The following is a 22,500-nucleotide window of genomic DNA, read 5'->3' on the forward strand; positions in this document are numbered from 1 at the left end:
TCTGGAGTGGTGCTCCCACCTCTCACCTTTCTCGGCTTCACACTGTGGAAACCAAGGAATTTAGGATCATTGGCATCTCCCGTGATGAGGCTGAGTCATTGGGTCTCTCGCTCTCTCACCGCAGGCAGGTCAGTGGTCTTTCTGTCTTTTACCTTCTCCTCTCCGTCCCCCCCCCCCCCCGGTCTGTTTGTGATCTGTCCCCCATATTTCTGCAGGGACCCAAGGTCTGCCAGAAACCTCCTTGTGAAAGTACCAAAATCAAGAATCACTGCTCACCTTTACTCTCATTCCTCTTTTTCCCTGCCTCTGGAACAAACTCCCACACTCTCTTCCATCCCACTCTTCCCTCCAGGTCTTCAAAACAGCTGATCACCACCAGCTCTTAACTTTTTTTACTCCTGTTAATCCACACCAAAGCCACCTCCTTCAAATTCCCTGCTTTCCTTCCTGAAAGTGACTGTAGTGTCCATCCTGTTCATCCCGTGTACCCCCCACTCCATCTCACAGATCTCCTCATGTCTTTGTCCCCACTGTTATGTGCTTCCCCCTCCCGCCGCTCTTGTTTCCTGCTCCCTTTGTTATGATTTCTATGTGTTAGCTCTTATACGAGCCTCGATATTGTATGCAAAAAAAACAACAACAACAAGAAAAAGAGTAATCAGAGATTACAGACCCTCACTTGGGCTTGTTTTGTGTGGTGTAATTTGTGTGCCATTTGTGTACGAGTGTGTTACGTAATTTATAAGAGACATAATTAGAACTGCCACTTTATAACTGCTGACAGTGATGACCGGGTACCAAGACGTCCCGCTTTGATGCAACCCAACCCCACTTTGATTGGTCACCTGACCTTGACCCATGACGTTTTGTTATTACTATTCAATTGAATTTAGAATTTGATTAAAATATATTCAATTCAAATCAAAGTGAAGACCAATAAGGTACAGTCCTGCATTGGAGTAATCAGAAGGAACCCAAACAAGCAAAGATGAAGTTATCAGGAGGAACCTGGATAGGATTCACATTTCAGCTGCTACTACTGCACCCTTAAACCCATTCAGGCACAGCCAAGTGAGCCTTATTTTTTTTTTTAAAAAGCAATCAAAAAGAACCCAGATCAAAAAAATAAATAATTCTGGCTGCCAGACCATGCGTCCGATCAAGTTGAAATTTAAAACATATATTCCCCATCAAAACTAGATCATAATTGTGACGTTTCACTTTGGTTATGTGGTTCCAGAGTAAACATTATTTAATATTTTTCTTCAATCCAATATGGATGCCAAACCATGTGACCTATCAATTATTCCTTAACAAACTTGTACACCCAAGGCGTGGGGAACATTTGTGTAAAGTTTCCCCTCAATCTATCCAGCCGTTCCAGAGAAGAAGATTTAAAAAATAGATTTTAGGGTAAATCCAACATGGCTGCCAAACCATGTGACCGATAACATAATATCTGTAAACCTTTTGTTCCTCATGGATAGGTAGTCATACTTGTAAAGTTTCGCCTCAATCTGTTCAGCTACTTCAGAGAAGAAGATTTTTGAAGGTTTTTTTTGTTTTTTTAAACAATTTGGCTGCTGAATCACGTGACTGATGACATCATCAAATTTTTTCTGTGGACCATTTTATTCCTAGATGACCCTCAAAAGGTTTCATACTGATCAGATGTAGCATTCTACATATGAAATGATGATGTCATAACGAAGGCATCTATGATGTCATAAAAAATCACACATTCCCCATGAGGAGTACTTGGCATGTGCCAAGTTTTAATTTTTTTTCCTTGGTGCGGTTTCAGAGATACAGAGGTCCATAGTTTTTCCGTTTTTCTAACATGGCTGCCACACCACATGACCTATGATGTCATAATTATAAATATAACATTCTACATGAGTCGTCACACCAATAGTGAAAATTTCATTTCAATCTGACATATTAAGCGGTTGCGGCGAAAAAATACGAAAGTTCTGTGTGCACAAACAAATAAACAGACAGACAGACAGACAGACAAACGGACCCAAATTCAATACCTTCTCCTTCGGTGAGGGTAAAAAAAAATAACGTCCTTCAGTCGACACTCAAGTCTTGTGTCATTCCAGTCGTCACCTGGGAATATCAGGCCACAAATAGGTCAGCTTTGCGCAAAATTTGCCCCAAAAGCCTGAAGCACTTTGAATGTGGGAGACTTGCCACTGAGAGACAGCCGAGGTAAGAAAGGAAAACCTACCAACATCAATCTTAGCAAGGACTAGTCTATACCTGTGATGTTTATGGTCGACGCTGTGGGTCCCGCATTGGCCTATACAGCCATCGCACAATGCACACCGCTTAGTGAGCACGTCACCAAAAGGGAAAGATTCATCAAAAGCGATGACTCACAATATCATTATCAAGACAAAGCAATCATACCCAACGAATCATGGAAAGCTCCAGAGCCAGCAACACATCAAATCAAAATTAGTCATTCAAGAGGCTTACAATTTGATGAAGTAAATGCCAGATTGTCCATAATCAATGAAAGCATACCCCATCATGCCAGTCCAAGCATCTTCAAGAAGAAGTTCTACAATTTATGATGTTGGTTGATCACACAGTCATTCTGGTTGATCACTGGATTTGTTTGCACTTCACTTCTAATTAATTACCCTAATTATTAAACCCTCTTTTTCCCTTATATTGTGATATGCTTCATAACAAGCAATTATTCAACTCTTCAAATCATATTTATATTGGCATTTGTCATCATCAGCATCTAATTCTTCACCATATCATTCCCTTTCTGTCCGAACCCCTAACCTAAAACGGACGTCCTCATCACTAACCTGAATGTCCAATTCATAAACTTGCAGCCATCATTGTGGACAACTTTTCCCTCTTCTATTCTACTGAGGAAGACCAGCTGCTGAGCTACTCAGACTTACGGCATTTCCAGATCACTTGGAACATGATCGATGACAAGAGAGAGGTTTGTTTTCTACCACCTTGCATGCACAGTGCGTGATCTTGCAGATAACTTTTACAGTTAAAGTTTGCGAATAAGAAAGCACAAGCATCTCATCCAAGTTCTTAAGAGACTAGATTTTGTTTCAATCGTTTCTGTTGCTCAACCTCCTGTTGCCAGGAGCTTTGTTCACAATCTTCATATTTCTTTCAGTTTTGAATTCGTTCAGCTATCGATTCTTCGGATTGAGCATGCTGGACTTAGGGCGCTTTTAGCTACTATGGTAAAAATTCAAATTTGCAATAGAAGTTTGCAGAACCTTCCAAATGGTGAGGTTTCATGAAAAACTAAAATCTTCCAAGTTTTATTAAGATTAAATAATATTTAGGACTTGCGCAGGCACTTGACATCCTTCTCCATTAGTACAACATGGCTAAATTAAAATGAAAAATCTCTTTTGATGAAAACAATTAAAAAAAATTATCCTGAAAAGTAAAGCTACTATGTATGTATGTATGTATATATATATATATATATATATATATATATATATATATATATATATATATATATATATATATATATATATATATATATATATTTGGCCCTTTATAAAATCAAAGTTTCCTTTGAGGCCTTTGGGTATTTCTGTCGGTCATCCTCCATCACTTGAACAAGGTACTGCACTTGAGCTTCATCTCTTGTTCACCAGCTTTAATGAAATCTTGGATGAGGGCGACGCCTCTTTCGGCCGCATCATTCACGACGTTCAAAGAGTCAACCCTCTGCTTTGCTTTGACGTAGGATTCAAAGCTCTTCCAGTTTGATGGATCCTTTTCCTCGAGAAAGTCTTCTGGCAGCTCGAGGAGCGTAAAGAGATTTTTAGTTTGGGAGGAGCAGAGGTCAGACGGCTTCTTTCCCTCTGGATTGGGAAGCCAGACTCGTCGAGATGGATCCTCTGAACCCTCCACGTCCTTCATGTTTATTACCATGGCGATCTTTTCTGACGAATCTAAGTTGTCATCAAAGAGTGCAAGGCCGACGTTAACTTCACTCAGGTACCACAGATGGCGGCTCATTGTTTTGTATGCAGCATGATTCAAGGAATGGAGGGCTTGAAGGAGCTGGAGGTCATTCTTTGGCGCGGAAGCAGCATTTCGAGCGTCGAACCAGGCCCTGATATAGTGCTTAGCAACAAAAAGACAGACCTGCTTGATCCCGCTAAACAGGCGTTCTGTGCGACATGTACTGCGGGATGATGACGCGCATTTAGTGAGAAAATCCGAGAACTGCCCTTGAAACATCCGGATCTTGAAGCAGTAAATTGCACGAGCCATCCAACGTGCTCGGTGAACGGCGCCAGGTGCCCTGAATGTTGGAACCTGATGTCCAGAAGGGACGCCTCCAAGGAAAATGATCGTCAGTTGGAGAAGTTCTTTGTGGTCGTCTCGGGGATGCTTCTGCTTCAGAAGCTCTTGGGCATGCTGAATGACAGAATTGGCCCATGGATGGATATCGGTGGCTGTGCTTGCATCATCAGCAGCAGTCAAGTACTGCGTGAAATTAAAATGGAGCCAGCAGTCCCGGAAGGTTTGGAATAAGGTGATGTCTGGCCCTCGGGATGCTTCATCGACCGAAGAAGAGTAAATTGCTTCCAAATCAAGTTCTAAGACATGGTGCCGACACGCAAAATAAAGAAGTTGATGATCAAGGATGTTTTCAATACGAACACAGACCTCACCCCAGATTCCAGTATTAACAGCTGTCATGTCAAAACGCATCCCTTTGACACGTCCAATCAGGTTCCACTCCTTAACTGTTGAAAAGATGACCACGGCTGTTTCTTCCACCTTGGAGTCTTTCAGCATCGGAATTGCCAGGATTTTTGACACACCATTCCCAGTGACCAGAATTGGCAGCCTGTCAACTTTGTCTCTTCCAGTTAGGTCTGGCATCAGCTTGGAATCCCAGTGGACTACCAGGGGTGTGTCAACCTTAAAGCTCTGCTTTATCTCTTCAGCGCGTTGCTTCCGGTGCTTCACACGAGCGGCACGAATGGCACTTGGACTGAGAGAAAGTTTATTGATGTCTTGTCCCAATTGCTTGGCAAATGGAATTAGAACCCGACTTGCAGAACGATCGCGAAGGAGAGTTCTATCCAGGGCCTCAGTTACTTCAGATGTTAATCCAGTTGTCCCATGTTTTCTCTTTGGAGGCTGGGAATCACAGGTGGTTGGATGGATGGAAGAAGATGGTTGTCGACTTGGACTAGATTCAGTAGAGCTGGAGGAGGAGGAAGACTGGAGGTTGGCTGTTTCAGAAGTTGTGGCCATCTCCAAAAGCGCCTTCTGTTTCCTCTTTTTCTCTTCATCCTTACATTTCATAATTTTCTCTGAAGTCCTGGCAGTCTTGTAGTCAAGACTCCCGATCTTTCCTGGACGCCCCTTTTCACGCTGAGAAGCAAGAAACTCCTTGTCCTCATCGATTTTTATAAGATTCATAGCATCAGCGTGAGCTATGTCAAACAGCTCATCCAGGTCGGCCTTGAAATTGTCTTGTTTCTCTATGTTGGTAGCAGTCTTCCGATTGATGCTTTTCTTTAAATCCTGCCACGTTGTGTGTAATTTTCACACATGGACTACCACATCAGGAAGGTGCTTAGTAGGAATCCCCTCTGTGAACCAGATGTTCATTAGCTCTCGTGATGTTTGATTCACACTTGCAGTTAGGGTCTCATTCATTTCCACATGAAGGAACATCAAAAAGCGGAGAACTTCGGCCTTAGAAGGAAGCTTCTGGCCAGGAAGTGTTGGATAAGGGGATCCAATCAGCCAAATGGCCTTTTTCGATCTAGTTCTGGAGGCCATTACCCCCAAAATATGCAGAAATTTCTGGTCTGAAAAAAAGATAAAAACATCATGGTTAAGTGGGAAATGTTACAGAGTGGTAAGTACACATTGAAAAGTTACAAGTTTTTGCCAAGCTTGCGCGTTAATTCATGCATGCATGAAGAAAGGCTCTGCTCACTGCTGTGCAATTGCGCAACTTTCAACAAGAAAACTTTCCATTTCCGAAATTTGGACTGAGTTGGGACTTCATTATTTTTCGATTTAGCAATTTATGAGCTGATTTTCATTTCTTCACATCAATATTTAATATCATTTTAATGCATTTAATTATACGAATATATTAATTAAACCCTCAAAACAGTAAATTCAGATGATATCAAAAGAAACTTTTAATTGATCTGCGAAAAGAGGAAAAAAATCATTTTTGGCAGTTTTTGATGCCCTTTGTGCAACTTTGCATCGCTTGTGCAAGTTCAAGAACATGACTCAAGAAAAAAATATTTTAACACAATGATTTCTAGTAGGAACCTCACTGAATGGCGGGTTCTGCGCATTAAAAAAAAAACTTTCATTTTTTAGAAGCACCCTAGGTGTGTTTGCTTCATTCACAAGTGCATGTGAATTCACTTATTATGAAATCCCATCATTTTATTCCCTTTTCTACCTTTCATATGCTGTAAAACACATGGTGTTTCTTAGCCTCACACAAAACGGTCATTGTTCACATAGACCTTCCCTGCCGTGGGCTACATCCTTTCTTGTGGAGCAGTTTGAAATGTTTATGGAATTAAATTTTAGGATTGGGCATTGTTTCATCTCTGTCCATTTTCACAGAATACAGTTGTTTTAAAATTAAAGTGAAGTCATCAATATAACTTAATAGGTGTGATGTCTTGAGCCTGAGCGGTAGAAGCTGCTGGTGAGTCAATCACAAGCCCCAATCTCGCAGCCTGGTTGTAACGAGCTCTGTGCCGCCGCTATGACACCTTATCACCTGTCTCAGACAGAGGATGGAATGGGGGGGGGGGGAGGGACATCAAACAAGACATCCTTACCCTATATAACAGTATTTCAGACTTTACATCACCAGCATCTAATGGTAAACGGTCACGTCGTCAAAGGAAGCACTATAATGATGGCTGCAAGTTTATAATTTGGGTGCATCACACCTTTTTTGAAAACGATGTTACAATACCCTTCCTGACAACCCCATTCCCTCCATTCCACAAGTGGGCTATGTATCACACCACTTCACTCTAAACTCAGATTGATAAAATAAATGATGCTAAACCCTACATGAGCACACAGACCATACTCGACCTTATTTCTATTATTCTCCCACAGATAGAGGGATGCCTGCATGAAATAACCTGCTGTTTGCTATACCCAGACAGTCGGTGGGCACCAATAAGTTGTGATTCCCAATGAAATGTGATCAGGCATCATCATGAAGGGCTTGACTGACTCAAAAGAAAACATATAATATTAGTGTTCAAACAATGATATATTTTTTTCCTGAAGAAAAATGCATTTTGCAAGTAATCACAATTTTACCGATTGAAGCAGATAAAGTTGTTCATTTATCGGAAACTTATTTTCTATGTTTCCAATAATTGCAGAAATTAGTGACCACCAGCATTGGTTGCTATCTTGTGCTTTCTCACAGTGTCATTTCATTCCATCCTCTTTTATTGCCCATGTGAAACATGGAAATTTTTCATTGCTGCATTTCAATTTGTTATCGATAACTGCATCTCATTACTTACTCAGAAACTTTTTCTATACTATGATCATGAATAATCAGTCATGGCCACCTGATAAACAGTGAAAATCAAAAATAATTTCCATTGTCTTGTTGACATGAAGAACTAAATAATAACGGTCAAAGCAATCTACAAACTTCTCAACATCATTCACATATTAATGCTTATTATTCAGTAGGAACCCACGAATTACTATATCATCTGCATTTTTGATAACACTGCAATTCGGACTTCAGTTGCAGTAGTTACTTGTATACAAAGAAAACATAATGGGGGAGACAACAAAACACCACCTTGTGGTGTGCTTAGATTCAAAAACAAACAAACCTGCCCTCCCTTAAAAATACCCACAATTATGAAGTCGATTAATTACCTCCCAGATTTTAAAAAAAATCCCATAAAAGTAACCACATTATATAAAATGCCAATTCCATTGCTCACCAACTCTTAATTCTGTGTGTGGTTGTGTATTTTTCAAGGGTGTTATCCCGACAACGAGGGTACGTTTCCTGCTGCGGCTGCTTCGTGGTCGCTTGGAGGTGGACTTGGAAAAAGATAAACTGCTGTTTAAACACATGTGCTATGAAATGGAGCGGTTGCACAGTGCCTCTACTGTTCCCTTTCATGATGTTCTTAGGTTAGGATCTCATTTTACCTTCCTGGAAATTATGGTGTCGATCGGTCAAAGGGCTCTGAGTAGTTACCCGAAATACATACAGACACTGCTCTGTTTTATATATTAGATTACCATATATAAGCAGTGAAAATTCAAGCTTGTATTCTATTTTCCCCCTTCATTCATCTAAAGGACTTTTCAATGATCGGTGTTTGCATAAATATCCATTTTTTCAAACTTGAATATCTTGGAAAATAAGTTTTACAGTATATTTTATTGTTTTATTTTTCAGGCACCCAAAATTTGACTTAGGGTTCCCAAAAAAATGAGGATTACAAAAAATGTGTGCCTGGCAGGACACCCAAAATGTTGTCCTGATGAGCTTATAACAAGAGCGAAACCATGGTCGATGTCGTCACTGTCCTTTACTTATCAACTTTAAATCCTAAGTCTTCAAAATAGACTCGAGTATGCTCTGGCGAAGCCATCCAGGTACGCATGAGCACATGGCATTTAAATTTATCTATTTGCACCAATGGTGAGTTTAATTTTTTGGGTCAGTGAGACTATGTTTTGGTTTTACATACTATATATATATACTGTAAAATATACAATAAAATGAGCCATCTGTGTATGTGAGTTCCATCCATCCATTGGTTGGACAGTTCACCTGACTCCACCCACAATTTCTATACTATGACTGCCAATTTAATAACCCTGAAGAATTATTATCCTTTAGAATTACCCTTCAGAACTTTAGAATTTACCCTTTAGAATCCTTTGGAATTTATCATTTAGAACCCTTTAGAATTACCGTTTATAATTTAAAAATTTACCCTTGAGAATTTTAGAATTTACCCTTTAGAACTTTAAAATTTACCCTTTAGAATCCTTTATAATTTATCATTTAGAACCCTTTAGAATTACCCTTTCTAATTTTAAAATTTACTCTTTAGAATCCTTTAGAATTTATCATTTAGAATTCTTTAGAATTTTAGAATTTGCCCTTTATAACTTTAGGATTTACACTTTAGAATTTATCATTTACAATCCTTTTGAATTACCCTTTAAAACCTGAGAATCTACCCTTTAGAACTTTAGAATTTACCCTTTAGAAGTTTAGAATTTACCCTTTAGAATCCTTTATAATTTATCATTTCAAACCCTTTAGAATTACCCTTTATAATTTTAAAAACTTATCCTTTAGAATTTATCATTTAGAACTCTTTAGAATTTTAGAATTCGCCCTTTACAACTTTAGGATTTACACTTTCGAATTCATCATTTAGAATCCTTTTGAATTACTCTTTAAAACCTGAGAGTCTACCCTCTAGAACTTTAGAATTTACCCTTGAGAAGTTTAGAATTTATCATTTAGAACTCTTGAGAATTACCTTTTCAAACTTTCGAATTTACCGTTTAGAGTTTTAGAATTTATCCTTTCAAATCCTTTCGAATCACCCTTTAGACCCCTTTTGCATTTACCCTTTAGAACCCTTTCTCTCAAGCAGCACTTTTACTGTGTGGTGTGGAAGTTACACAGGTCCTTGCAATTATTTCCGACTATTTTTCTCTTAAAATTGTGAGTTGAACAGGTGACTGCAATGATTTCTGTTCAGTCAGTGATAACATGATAATGGAGTAGAAAGCGTTAAATATTCCACTGTTTCAACGTGGTAATGCCTGTTTTCTTTTATGAGCAGGAGGGTGAGATAAAAAAAAAATATGGGACGGCTTTGAAAGGGGGAGGTTGAGGCTTTGGGGGGAGGGAAGTTGAGGACTTTTAGTGGGGGGTTGGGGGGGTAGTTTTTGAAGGCTTGAGTGTGGGGAGGGGATTGATGCCTTAGAGTTGGGAGGGTAAGGGTGAGGACTTGGGGTTTGGAGGGGATGGGAGTAGGAAGCTGAGGCTGTTTTTGTTGAAGAGATGTCAGAAGTATGTGTGTGTGTGTGTGTGTGTGTGTGTGTGTGTGTGTGTGTGTGTGTGTGTGTGTGTGTGTGTGTGTGTGTGTGTGTGTGTGTGTGTGTGTGTGTGTGTGTGTGTGTGTGTGTGTGTGTGTGTGTAAGAGAGAGACTGTAGGGGGTGATGCAATCACTCTACGAGTAATGTGCTGGTGTATATTATACTGACTAGTTCAGTCGTCTTATATGAATGAAAAACGAAATATTGTTGGGTCGTGCAAGTGTTTTGCAACAACAACAAAATGCAGTGAAAAATCAAATGCTGTTTGAATTTCTTATGGCATCACAATCATTTTTTGCACTCTGCAATCGTTTTTAGCTCACCTGGACTTTAGTCTGGTGAGCTTATGCGATCGAGCAGTGTCCGTAAGTCCGTCAGTAAACACTTCAGTCATTGTCGCTTCAACCAAACACACCATTTTGATGAAACTTGGCCACAAGCTTCATATGTGATGCCTCATGAAGGTGTATTGACCACATCAAAATCTGTGCTCATTAATGGGTTGAAATCAGGCTGAAAACGCTATTAAAAACAACCTGCGTCAACCTACAGGGGCCATTGCATCAGCAGCACATAGCCATGTCCTCAGCTAAAAGCATGACCTGTAAACATGTATCGCTGTATTCAGCATTGAATTCAACCTTCCATTCAACCAATCACGTGACCAGATTCTGCGCATAAACAAAATGTCGATATTTTATGAAGTCATTGACTGTTGCTCTTGATTCAAGTGACCTTCAGGACCCATGGTCCTATTTTATTACTTGCTACAATGCACTTTGAATGATATTTTGTCATACTGTTATTTCTGTTGTTCCTCTTTGTGTGTACAGTATGCTGTCATACCGCAGTGTGGACATACGGAAAAGCCTGCAGCTGGAGGAGCTTCTCATACGAGAGCAATTAGAATACACGATCGAGGAAGATGTGGCCAAACAAACGATACGAATGTGGCTTAAAAAATGTCTCAAACGTATACGTGCTGTATGTCTTGCATTCCACTTTTCAGCCACAAGCCCTTCCTGACAACCTTTCAGCCAATATCTGGCTTTCCTCTTACTCTCCTCCTGCCCTGTGCCCACATCTTATTTCACCCCAACAAATATCTTTCTTGAGTGCCAGTAAAAGAAAATGATTCAATAATTTAATAATTTTGCTCATGTATGCTTGCATTTGAATTACAATGAACAGACTGCTGTAGCCTCCATTCTAAGCCTTTTTGCAGGGTGATAAAATTGCACTTGCTATCTGGTCCTACCCATTTTCTACAGAAGCAACAACAGTCATGCAGCATTATTCACAGCCTGAGGGAAAGTCAACAACAGGAGCGAAGCCGACTTGCGGGCCCACCGCTTGTGGAGGCAGAGGCCACAGATCTTAACCCAGGAAATGATGAGCAGCAGGAAGAGGAGGAGGAGGAAGAATCTCCTGCTGAGGTGTGTGCAGTTCATATAGTCTGGTGTGTGTGTGTGTGTGTGTGTGTGTGTGTGTGTGTGTGTGTGTGTGTGTGTGTGTGTGTGTGTGTGTGTGTGTGTGTGTGTGTGTGTGTGCGCGCGCGCGCGCGTGCGTGTGTGCACGCTGATATGACTTTTTTATCATCAACACTGCAGCTATATATAGCCCTATCCCTATAAATGTAGATGTCGTTTTCACTCTACTTTGTATATTCCAACAAAGGAATCGAGAGAGATGTACCCCTCTCCTTTACAAAATGCTATTGCGTCAGAGGCCGAGCTAATGCGGATTCTTTGTGCTGAATCATCATTTGACCCTCGTGAATAACCAAAATGATTTTGAATTTACATTAAACTGCATTCCTAATTAACTATCACGATCTCCCAGTGATCGCCCAATACAAACCAGAACTGGCAGTTGCTCAAGATAGGCAAAAGGTGGGAAAATGTTTCTTTATTTGCTCTTCCATATAAAAGGCAGGAAGATATTACGTACAACAGGGTTTATTAAAATCTATATGGGGATGAAGATGAACAAGACACGATAAATAATACACGGAACAGATCTGGCGGTCAACTGACATAAATGGGGATGAAAGGCTAGAAAATATGATCTTCTATACAAAACATATAACCCCACTAATAGCACCGACAATACCAGATTCAAACTACAAAGAGGAACACAAGCGAGGACTTAAGGTGAAATGAAATGCAAACCACTTCAATGCTCATCTATCTCTTCATACCCTACAAAATAGATATTGTCTTTTTCCGAATTATAAAGTAAATAATTATGCAAATAAAGTCAAAATCTTCTTCTTCAGAATAGCCATGATGTTGCATCAGGAAGTCGACCATCATATCCACACTATCTCTGGGTTCCATCACAGCAAGATTTTTTGTTAACCCAAACGGCAAATGATTTTCGATTTTCCACAAGTATGCCGAGTCGATATGTCCTTGGTAGTTGTATAGTCATACAAACCGAGATGGTTTCATGCTACACCAATGGCCAAAAGACCTTAAGTTTGCCAGAAATTGGACGAGGTTTGCCCGGAATACCCGAGTGTGGATCGGGCCGAGAAAATGTTCGTTTTTGTGCTCGGAACATTTTACAGAGCACTGTTATGAAACAACAGAGATTACTAGATCTTGTGGTTATCCACCACGATTGAGAGAGGATGCTCTACCCACAATGAGGTGGAAGAAACAGCCGTCGCTCGAAAATGTAACACCATCTCTATACCTCACCACCAGCATACAGTATGTACATGTGAAATTTGAGTGGTGAATCAAACACCTGTTGCCATTCCCCAGCAGTTACCACAAAAGCACCAAAAAATAACTCGATTATCAACACAAATTTTTGCAAATCAAATGAACCACCATTTATTTGTAGTGGAGAGAAAGTATGTATATGTATGTATGTATGATCTACTCCTCTCAGAGGATTTGACCTGGGATGCTAAAACTTCCAGGGTCCCCCTTCTCTCCTGAACCCCATCGTCCTCCACAACCACACTTCACCATCCCCCCACAATTCTCCATCAACCATCACCACCACAATACCATCACCACACACCCTCCCTACCCCCTAGTATCACTACCCCCTCCACTGGGGTGGGACATCAACAGCTCACTGACACGATGGTGGGACATGGCACAGACACAGACACAAATGGCATCTGGGAAAAGTATGAAACAGGATGATCCCATAACGCATGAGACACCGAGTCAGCCTGTTACGGTAGGACAAAACATTCGTTGCCCATTTTGTCCACAGTGTCCGAGTATGTTTGGGCATTGTTGGCTATCTGGTGATAACGGATAATTCTGCTCCAGTCATGTAACTGATTTATCAATTCGGACAAAATTTCTTCTTAACCATCATTTGAACGAAAAAAACAAAACCTACCAATCTGTAGTGAACATGTGACCAGCATTTTGATCTTCACTAACACCTCCACCTTCTTCTGAATCGCTCGCATAAGGCTCGAAGCGATACGGCTCCACAATTCCCCCGAAAGCGTTTCCATTGCTAATTTTGGCTCCGATAGTTTCTTCAAATTCCCACTGATCAGTTTCAACATACTGCGGACCTTCAAAGTTGCTCATGACGGTGGAATCTGTATCAGCATCCGAGCTCAAAATACACTATTTCGCGATGTAAAGCCGCTATTTGGATCAAGGTGAGTTCATAAAGTGACATCGCTAGCGTAAATGAAAATCGACACTCAAGGGCTTTTTTCGACACTTTGCGTTTGGAAAAAAAAAATGCAAGATTTTTTTCCCCCTCCAAATTTGACCATGATTAATAATTTTCAAAGGTTTTCAGAAAAAAAATGTTTTGCATTTGGGTTCCCCTTTAAGGCAGGAACAATCTGGTCTTGCTGCAGAATGATGATGGGCATTCAGGTTGGCGTGGGCCATGTGGCACAGGGCGAGGTGCGACTCAGGGTGGAAGAGGAGCTCGGATGGCACGATTGTGGGGAAATGATGTCTGCATCTCTCGATCGGTTCTTCTTGGACGAGCCACAAAACAGAGAGAGAGAGACCTTCTTCACTAAAAGTCCAACTGCCATCTGCCACATGCAGGCACGGGTGTACCTTGGAGGTGGTAAAGGCCATTGTGCACGGGTGTACCATGGCCTTTACCACCTCTGGGACTGACTTCATGCACGGCGAGTCCCTCTCACCGGTCTCTCGGTGCCAGTAGGTGGCGTCATATTTTGGGTAGTCCTGCCATGTAGGGTGGCTCCTCATAAACATGCTGCCCCTCTCTAGGACCCTGCAGCACGCTTCACCGTTCTGGCATCCAGTTCTCTAGCCAAACTTCCCACTAGTATGTCCATTTAAATTTGCGAATCTGTGTACCTTTATCCACCTGGCCTCGCCTGAACAGGTTTTTACACAACACAACCTTGCCATATTCCCTTCTATAAAGGATGGTCACCGCCCCTCAGTGCGCATACCACATAAGACTTACGTCTGACCGATCCCTGATCTGGGTTGCCTCTTTAGCACCCACATCTGAACACATAACTCAATATACTGGGATCAAACGTTGAAATCCCATTAACTGTGGATAGTTGAACTTCTTGTAAATGTCCAATATTATCTCGTAACTTAATCCTTGTCCTGTAGTTGGTGTATACCTATCTTTTGCAAGTTTACTTTTCTGTACAGTCGTATAAAAGGATTGTTTGTGTTTGTGATGGCAACATACCTGCTGGGTGTTTGCAGGTGTATGGCCAATCAAATGGAGAATCAAGTGTTCCTGTAGCTCATGATGTTGGAAAACCCCGTCGCCAGTTAGGACAATGGCGCCTTTCAACAGGTAACGGTGCTATGTAAAACAGGGTGACAAGCTGGGATAAGTAAATAATGTGCAAGAGAAATGTTAGAGCACAATATGAGGCATAGAATAACAGGGCATGCATCTCTTTCATAAGGGGGAAAACCTGCTGTCTCATCAACCTCTCCATGTCTGCATGGAGAACCGCGGCTGTTCAGGGAATCACAGAAAGATTCGGTTAATTGTTCAAGGCGTCCAGGATTGAGGGCATCTGCAACGAAAGCACACGTGGGAGCTATGGCAACAAATTCTGGCCTGGAAGTGAAAAGATGGTGGTTGAGGCAACTCACATTGGAGAGTGATCAAAGTGGAGAAGAAGATGGACTTGGTAAATAAAAGACTGAATTGGCAAAAAGACAAAGTTGTAATAATGCCTTCACAGTTGTAATAATGCCATTGTGTTCTTTTGTTCTTGTGATGAATATGGCTGTCTATTAAAGCAATGTGTGACACAAACTTAAACCTTAATTATTGCACTGTGTGTTGAAATATCTTGGAGAGTTTTTGTATCTATAGATAAATGCATTACTGTGGAAATTATAACAGTTTTTCAAAAATGGTTTCATAAGTGCATATATAGGGTGTCCAAAAAAAAATACAACTTTTAAAATGCTTCGTTTGATCCTAAAAAAGCAGTAATTTTGCCACTGATGCTTCATTTCTTGTTGCAGAGACCTTGAAGTTTATTTTGATACCAAGCAAGCGCCAGAAAAATGCCAAGACTGACCGTACAACAACGGACGAAAATTGTTGAACTTTGGCACCAGAAGAAAAGTGTCATACAGGTGCAATGTCTTTACTCGAGACATTTCGGTATCTACTTGCGCCATGCACCAAACTTTAGGACAATAAAGTGCACCATCGCAAAGTTTACCAATGTGGGAACCATCTGTGACCTTCACAAGGGTCATAGTGGTCGGAAGAGGACAGGTCGTAGTGAAGAAAATGTGGAAATGGTGAGACGGGCGGTCGTTCAGATTCCAAAAAAATCGATTCGACTACTCTCTGCTGAGACAAACATTCATAAGAGCACCGTTCAGAGGATCCTTCGCCAAGACATTCATGCCTTTCCATACAAAATTCAAACGGAAACGGTGCTTACTGATCAACAGAAATGCAAATGACAACTTTGCAAATCGGTTCTCAGGAAAGTTGGAGGAAGATGCAGACTTCCTAAAAAAAACTTCACGTGACGGACGAATGCCATGCTCACTTGTCCGGGGAGGTAAACAAGCAAAACTTTCGGTACTGGGGAACTGAAAATCCTGGTAATGCATCAACTTAACTGGTGCCTCGATCTGTTCTCAAAGTCACCATGTGGGTGGCGGTTGGTTGTTATGGGATAATTGGTCCATACTTCTTTGAAGATGACCAGGGACGCAATTGCACGGTAAACCAGAGGAACTATCGCGAAATGATTCAGGAATTCTATCTGCCTGAGCTACGTACTCAGGCCCGTAGGAGAAACAACCTGATCCAGATGAGAACCCAGTGGTTCCAGCAGGATGGGGCACCACTCCATACAGCCAGGGAAACAAGGCGTTTTCTAAACCAACATTTTGAGGGCCGCTTTATCTCCCTCTACCAAGATGTTGAGTGGCCACCGTATTCCCCTGACCTTACTCCTCCAGACTTCTTCTTGTGGGGGTATCTCAAGGACAGGATCTATGGAAACCCTAGGCCTCAGACTCTTGATCAGCTGAAGGAAAACATCCACCGAGAAATCCAGAACATTCCTCAGGAAACGTTTCCCAAAGTGATGGAGAACATGACAACGCGTTTGCAGGCAGTGATCGAACAACGTGGAGTCTACGTCAAACTTGTGGTCTAAAAGAAAACGACGATTCTATACCACAATTTAAATTTTGGTGGCAATTTTGACATTGGTACAATAAACTTCAACCTTTCAGCTTTCTATCCAGCCATATATCTTTTTTTTTTAAATAGATGTTTTGACCATCCTCTTTGCAGATGAAAAGTTGTATTTTTTTGGGCACCCTGTATAGTCTCATCGATACTTGATATTAGATAAAGTCAGTTGGAATCAATTATTCAAAGGAGTAAAGAAAATGTGCAGCCTTTTTATTAGGCCTGAGTGCCGGAGAAAGTTAGTGGGTTACAAAGAAACTCGCCTGATACTCAATCTACGATTTTGTGAGTGTTACAAAATCTGTGTAGTAGGACTTCGGACAATTATATTAGTTGGCGATGACTTTCTGTTTCTAGAAATCTCTACGACTATATATATATATATATATATATATATATATGTATGTATGTATGTATGTATGTATGTATGTGTGTATGTATGTTCCCGAAATACAGCCAAAACGGAACACGATGGCACAAAAATTTCCGGCCCACCTTACTCACCATTCTCCTGCGGTGTGCAGTATCAAGTTTCGTTCAAATCGGGCAATGAAAAAATTATTAAAAAAGAAATTCCCGATGCCGTCAAGTACTCTTCGGGATTATCCATCTATGATTCCAGCAATCTGTGTGTGTGTGTGTGTGTGTGTGTGTGTGTGTGTGTGTGTGTGTGTGTGTGTGTGTGTCTGTGACCGCTGTTTCTCGACAACCTCTGGTCCGATCTAATTGAAACTTGCCAGGTATATTGCTGGGGACCTGAGTATGTGCCTTTTCAAGGTTTGATATTAATCGGACAAGTGGTTCCCTAGTTATGGCCATTTATTTACCAAACCAATGACAGGACACGTTGCTGCGTAGGCGTGGCCGATGGGGAAAGGGCGCCATTTCGTTACCAATGACAGGACACGTTGTTTGGCGTTTTGCACCCACAATATCTATCTTCGATCTATAATTCCAGCAATCTCTGCTTGTTTGCCTTTTCAAGGTTTGAAATTAATTGGATAAGTGGTTCCCAAGTTTTGGCCAAGTTAGAGCGCGTACCCCATTACGGGATACAACGTTCGGACTTCCGGATAGTGATGACTTACTGTATTCCAATAATTTCTCGATTTTTTATGCGCATTTATCGATAAACACAATGCCCCAATCCAGTCGTCATTTACGAGAGCGAAGGAACGGCCTGTGGGGTTGTTTTAAAGTTTTTGTTTTTTTTTGCACGTACAGCCACACACATACGAGCATGCACTAGTTTGATTAATGCAAACAACCTCAGCGGTATAGTTCGCTTGAGCTATCTTTCTTTTTTTCTTGAAATGATTTATTTTAAAATCTCAAATATATAGTATAGACAAAGAACGATTTATTTTTAAGCATAAAATAAACATCGCCATTTTGGTCTAATACTTCTGTGTTCATTAATAAATAAAATTGTGTTTAGAAGATTACGCACAATAATTTCTTCGACTTTCTTTTCTCTGTTTTTTTTTTTTCACATTGACGTGCAAATCCCCTTCTTTTGTAAGAGTGAATAAAATTGCGCACGATGTGCCCCAATGCACACAAAAAAGACACAAAATATTACATCATGTCAAGAAGAGGGTCAAACGAGTTGCAGGATGCTCAATGAACGATGCAAAGAGATGTCGAGAAGCAGTAAGGAGCAGAAGGGAACAAGAGACGCAAAAAGAAAGAACTGAACGTCTTTAGGATGTCCGAGAAAGAGCAATAATATTAAAGTTTTGTGTCTTTTCTTTTTTTTCATCAACCGCTGTCACAACGGGAACTCAACATATCAACATATCTTCGCGGGTCGTCTCGTACATATACATATCTTTTAAATATATAAAGTAGTTGTGTATGTTTGTTTGTTTGTTTGTTTGTCCTCTTATAACTCGAGAACTACACGTCCCAGAGCAAAACTAAAGGCATATTCGGAATCAGCATGTCTCAGAGGTACGACAACACACCTTAGATGTTTAATAAAGCAAAAAAACAAAATCGTCTTTTTTTTTGGCCATTTTAATTTTTCTGCCGCAATTGATTGATTTTCCGCGTCGTGACTTTTTTATTCACAACCTGATTGAAATAAGACAAAGACAGACCAGTGGATGGACAGACCAGTGAATGTTTACAAAGTTTATGATCAAAATTTGGCTTTCTGATTTTAGATGCCACAAAAAAGGAAGAGCTCCATTGGTCCCAAGCGAAGCAAAAACACACTAAGAGACAACAGGAGACTGAAGAGGAGCAAGATGCCAGGTTAAAGAACTGGCACAGCGGCAACAGCAGCAGCGACAAAATGAAACTGAAGACGGGTACAAAATGAGACGGGTACTTTGTAAACACTCCACCCTGATCAACCAGGCTCAATCAACAGGCTCATCGGCAACAACGGCTTCGAGCAAATGAGACTGAGGAAGAGTGTGATGCAAGACTTGAGGCAATGCGTCACTGCACTGCAGAAGCACGAGCACTGGCTCGGGCACAAGAGCACAACAATGCCAAAAGGGTGACATTCACGTATGACCCTGCTGACCCAACCACTCGTGCAGACATCGGCCGAATGGACCAAGTCTGCACCCACTGCTCTGCTTACAAGTTCAAGGAAGAGACCAAGGGCGTGTGCTGCAGCTATCGCAAAGTCGTAATTGAGCCCTCTCCTGCCCTTCCTCCCTTGCTGAAAGATCTTCTCTCAGGCAACGGTCCCTTCAGCAAGTACTTCCTTGACAACAATCGGACATTTAATGGCAGCTTTGCGATAACGAGCTTCGGGTACAAGGAAGCTGAAGTCGAGGGCTGGAACCCGAGCTTCCAGATCCAAGGTCAAGCATTCCACCGCATTGGCAGTTTGCTCCCGCCTGAAGAGGGCCAGCCAAAGTTCCTACAGGTCTACTTCCTGGATTCACACGCCAAGGAGCTGGCTGCCAGGAACCACAGCAGCCTCAAAGCACACATCCTTGAGATGCTCACAAAGTGGTTTCATGAGAATAACCATCTGGTCTGTGAGCTCAAGACTGCAAGAGATGTACTTGCAGAAGGAGGCAACTCTGAAGAGCGCCAGATCATCATCAGAGAGAACAAGCGACCGCAAGGAGAGCACACACGCCGCTACAATGCCCAGTCTGCACCAGCAGTCGCCAACCTAATGGACAATGAGCCAACAGAACCCAGAGACATTGTCCTCAGACTTCGCGATGGGGGAACTTAAAAGGATCAGTGAGCTGCATGCATCTTATGATGCACTCCAGTATCAAATCGTGTTCCCATATGGAACAGATGGCTACAGCATCCATCTGGTGACCAGGACTGCTACTGGACAAGATGGACAAAAACTCACACAGCTGCAGTACTACAGCTACCACATCATGATGAGAGAGGGCAACCACATACTGCAGATGCGACGACTCTTTCAGCAGTTTCTGGTCGACGTCTACTGCAAGATCGAGACAGAGCGACTGAGCTTTATCCGCCCGGAGCAAAGGAACTTGCTTGCTGATAACTACAACAACCTCCGTGACAGCCTCATGGCCAGTGATGGTGACCCTCGCAATGTTGGACAAAGGGTGGTCCTTCCAGCAACATACACCGGTGGGCCGAGGTGGATGCATGAGAAACAGTGTGATGCCATGGCCTATGTGCGTCGCATGGGAAGGCCTGACTTCTTCATCACGATGACCACAAATCCCAAATGGACCAAGGTCCAGGAAAACCTCCTGCCAGGACAAGGGCCTCACGATCGCCCAGACATCATTATCCGTGTCTTTCGCCAAAAGAACAAGAAGCTCATGGAGCTACTAAAGAAGGGAGCTTTTGGGAAGATGAGAGCCTTCCTGTACACCATTGAGTACCAGAAGTGTGGTCTTCCTCATGCCCACATCCTCCTGTGGGTCGCTCCAGAGGACAAGGTCAAGCCCGAAGACATTGACCTGGTCATCAGTGCCGAGATTCCCGACAAGGAGCAAGATCCAGAGCTGCACAAGATGGTCATGGCACACATGATCCACGGTCCATGCGGAAACCTCAACCAGAACAACCCTTGCATGAAGGACCGCAAGTGTTCAAAGGATTTCCCAAAGCCATTCCTGCAGAGCACTGAGCAAGGAAATGACAGCTACCCCAAGTATCACTGTCTCAAGCCAGAAGATGGTGGTCACACCAGTGAGATAAAGATGCGCCAGCAGGGAAAACGGGTGGTACAGGTAGTCACCAACCAGTGGATGGTACCCTACAACCTGTTTCTCCTCCGCCAATTCAATTGCCACATCAATGTTGAGATCTTCTCCACTATCAACAGCATTAAGTATATCACAAAGTATGTCACCAAGGAGACCGATCAGGCAGTGTTTGAACTGCAGCGAGCCAATGAGGTGGCCGAAAACCATCAAGTGGATGAGGTAGCTCAGTTCCAGAATGCACGCTACATCGGCAGCAGTGAGACAGTCTGGAGGATCCTGGAGCACCCAATTTCCGAGCATTTCCCTCCAGTCATTGGCCTAGCCGTCCACCTCGAGAATGGCCAGCGAGTCTACTTCAATCTGGACAATGCCGTTGAGAAGGCACAGTGACCACCACCAACCACTACGCTGACTGCCTTCTTTGACCTCTGCAGTCATGACGATTTTGCCAAGACGCTCAAATACCAGGAGGTGCCCGAGTACTACAAGTGGGACAAGTCGCGTAAGAAGTGGGCCTGCCGCAAGCGAGGAGAGGTGGTCGAAGGTCCACATGCAATCTGGAAGGCTCTGGAAAATGGCCGCATCTACAGCATCAGTCCGAGGCAGGGTGACTGTTACTACGTTCGACTTCTCCTGACTGAAGTCTGTAGCCCCTCCTCCTTCTTTGCTCTAAGAACCGTGGATGGCCAGGAATTGTCCTTCCGTGAAGCCTGTCTCGCAAGGGGACTCCTTGATTCTCAAGGGGACGTCACCTTGCTATGGAGGAGGCAGGCATCAGCCAGTCTGCACCAAACCTCAGGAGTCTCATAGCAGTCATCCTCACCACCTGTTTCCCTAGCAATCCACGCACACTCTGGGATCAGTTCCATGACCTCCTCTCTGAAGACTACCTGTTCCAGCACTGTCACAATGTTGGCAATCCTGATGCTGACTACAACGAGGAGGTCTACAACCTTGCACGTTGCTCCCTCGAGGACAAGATTATCATGATGGGCGGCCGTCATCTCTGTGTGATCTACCTACACCAGAGAGGGGCACAGAAGATAGGCTCGAGAGAGAGAGTACTTCAGGGAAGTGGACTACAACCAAGAGCAGTTGGCTGTCCAGGCTGATGACCTCCAAAAGCACCTGACAGATGATAAACGTCAGGTCTACAATGCAGTCTTTGAACTGCTGCAGCAAGGTAGCATCATCAATGGCAACAGGAGCAGCAACATCATCTTCTTCGATGCACCGGGAGGCACAGGCAAGAGCTTCGTCATCAACACGATACTGAAAAAGATTCGCTCAGGAGGCAAGATTGCCCTTGCTACTGCGTCCAGTGGAATTTCCGCAACACTGCTCCAGGGAGGACGAACGCTGCACAGCACCTTCAAGATCCCACTCGACGTGCACCTCAAAGAGCAGCCAACATGCAGCATCAAGCGTAGAACAGCATTGATCAAGGTCGTCAAGGATGCTGCTGCCATCATTGTGGATGAGGCCCTGATGACTCACAAGTCAGCCTATAAA

At 42.5% G+C, this 22,500-nt stretch overlaps 2 protein-coding genes across 8 annotated transcripts in view; both read left to right on the forward strand.

The window, feature by feature from the left end:
* Positions 1-17,156, forward strand: part of NALCN (sodium leak channel, non-selective) — a 195,057-nt gene extending 177,901 nt beyond the window's left edge. For 5 of the 7 annotated variants that reach the window (XM_085883982.1, XM_085883981.1, XM_085883985.1 and 2 more), the window contains 7 exons: positions 2,856-2,971; positions 8,039-8,196; positions 10,969-11,119; positions 11,407-11,571; positions 14,833-14,926; positions 15,042-15,272; positions 15,616-17,156. In XM_085883982.1, coding sequence (XP_085740108.1) covers positions 2,856-2,971; positions 8,039-8,196; positions 10,969-11,119; positions 11,407-11,571; positions 14,833-14,926; positions 15,042-15,272; positions 15,616-15,698 — 998 coding nt within the window. In that variant the 3' untranslated portion in view covers positions 15,699-17,156. Of the gene's footprint in view, positions 1-2,855; positions 2,972-8,038; positions 8,197-10,968; positions 11,161-11,406; positions 11,572-14,832; positions 14,927-15,041; positions 15,413-15,615 lie in introns of those variants that run through there. The other 2 variants (XM_085883984.1, XR_015058942.1) reach the window with 2 other exon arrangements.
* A 3,022-nt stretch (positions 17,157-20,178) lies between these two features.
* Positions 20,179-22,500, forward strand: part of LOC147024249 (uncharacterized) — a 2,718-nt gene continuing 396 nt past the window's right edge. The window contains exons 1-4 of the mRNA XM_085886956.1: positions 20,179-21,374; positions 21,423-21,590; positions 21,827-21,998; positions 22,114-22,500. The exon at positions 22,114-22,500 is cut by the window's right edge and continues 396 nt beyond it. Coding sequence (XP_085743082.1) covers positions 20,179-21,374; positions 21,423-21,590; positions 21,827-21,998; positions 22,114-22,500 — 1,923 coding nt within the window. The remainder of the gene's footprint in view (positions 21,375-21,422; positions 21,591-21,826; positions 21,999-22,113) is intronic.

The sequence above is a fragment of the Eptatretus burgeri genome, chromosome 6 (genome assembly GCF_056783735.1).
Source record: "Eptatretus burgeri isolate ZD-2024b chromosome 6, Ebu_testis_v1, whole genome shotgun sequence".
NCBI lineage: Eukaryota > Metazoa > Chordata > Myxini > Myxiniformes > Myxinidae > Eptatretus > Eptatretus burgeri.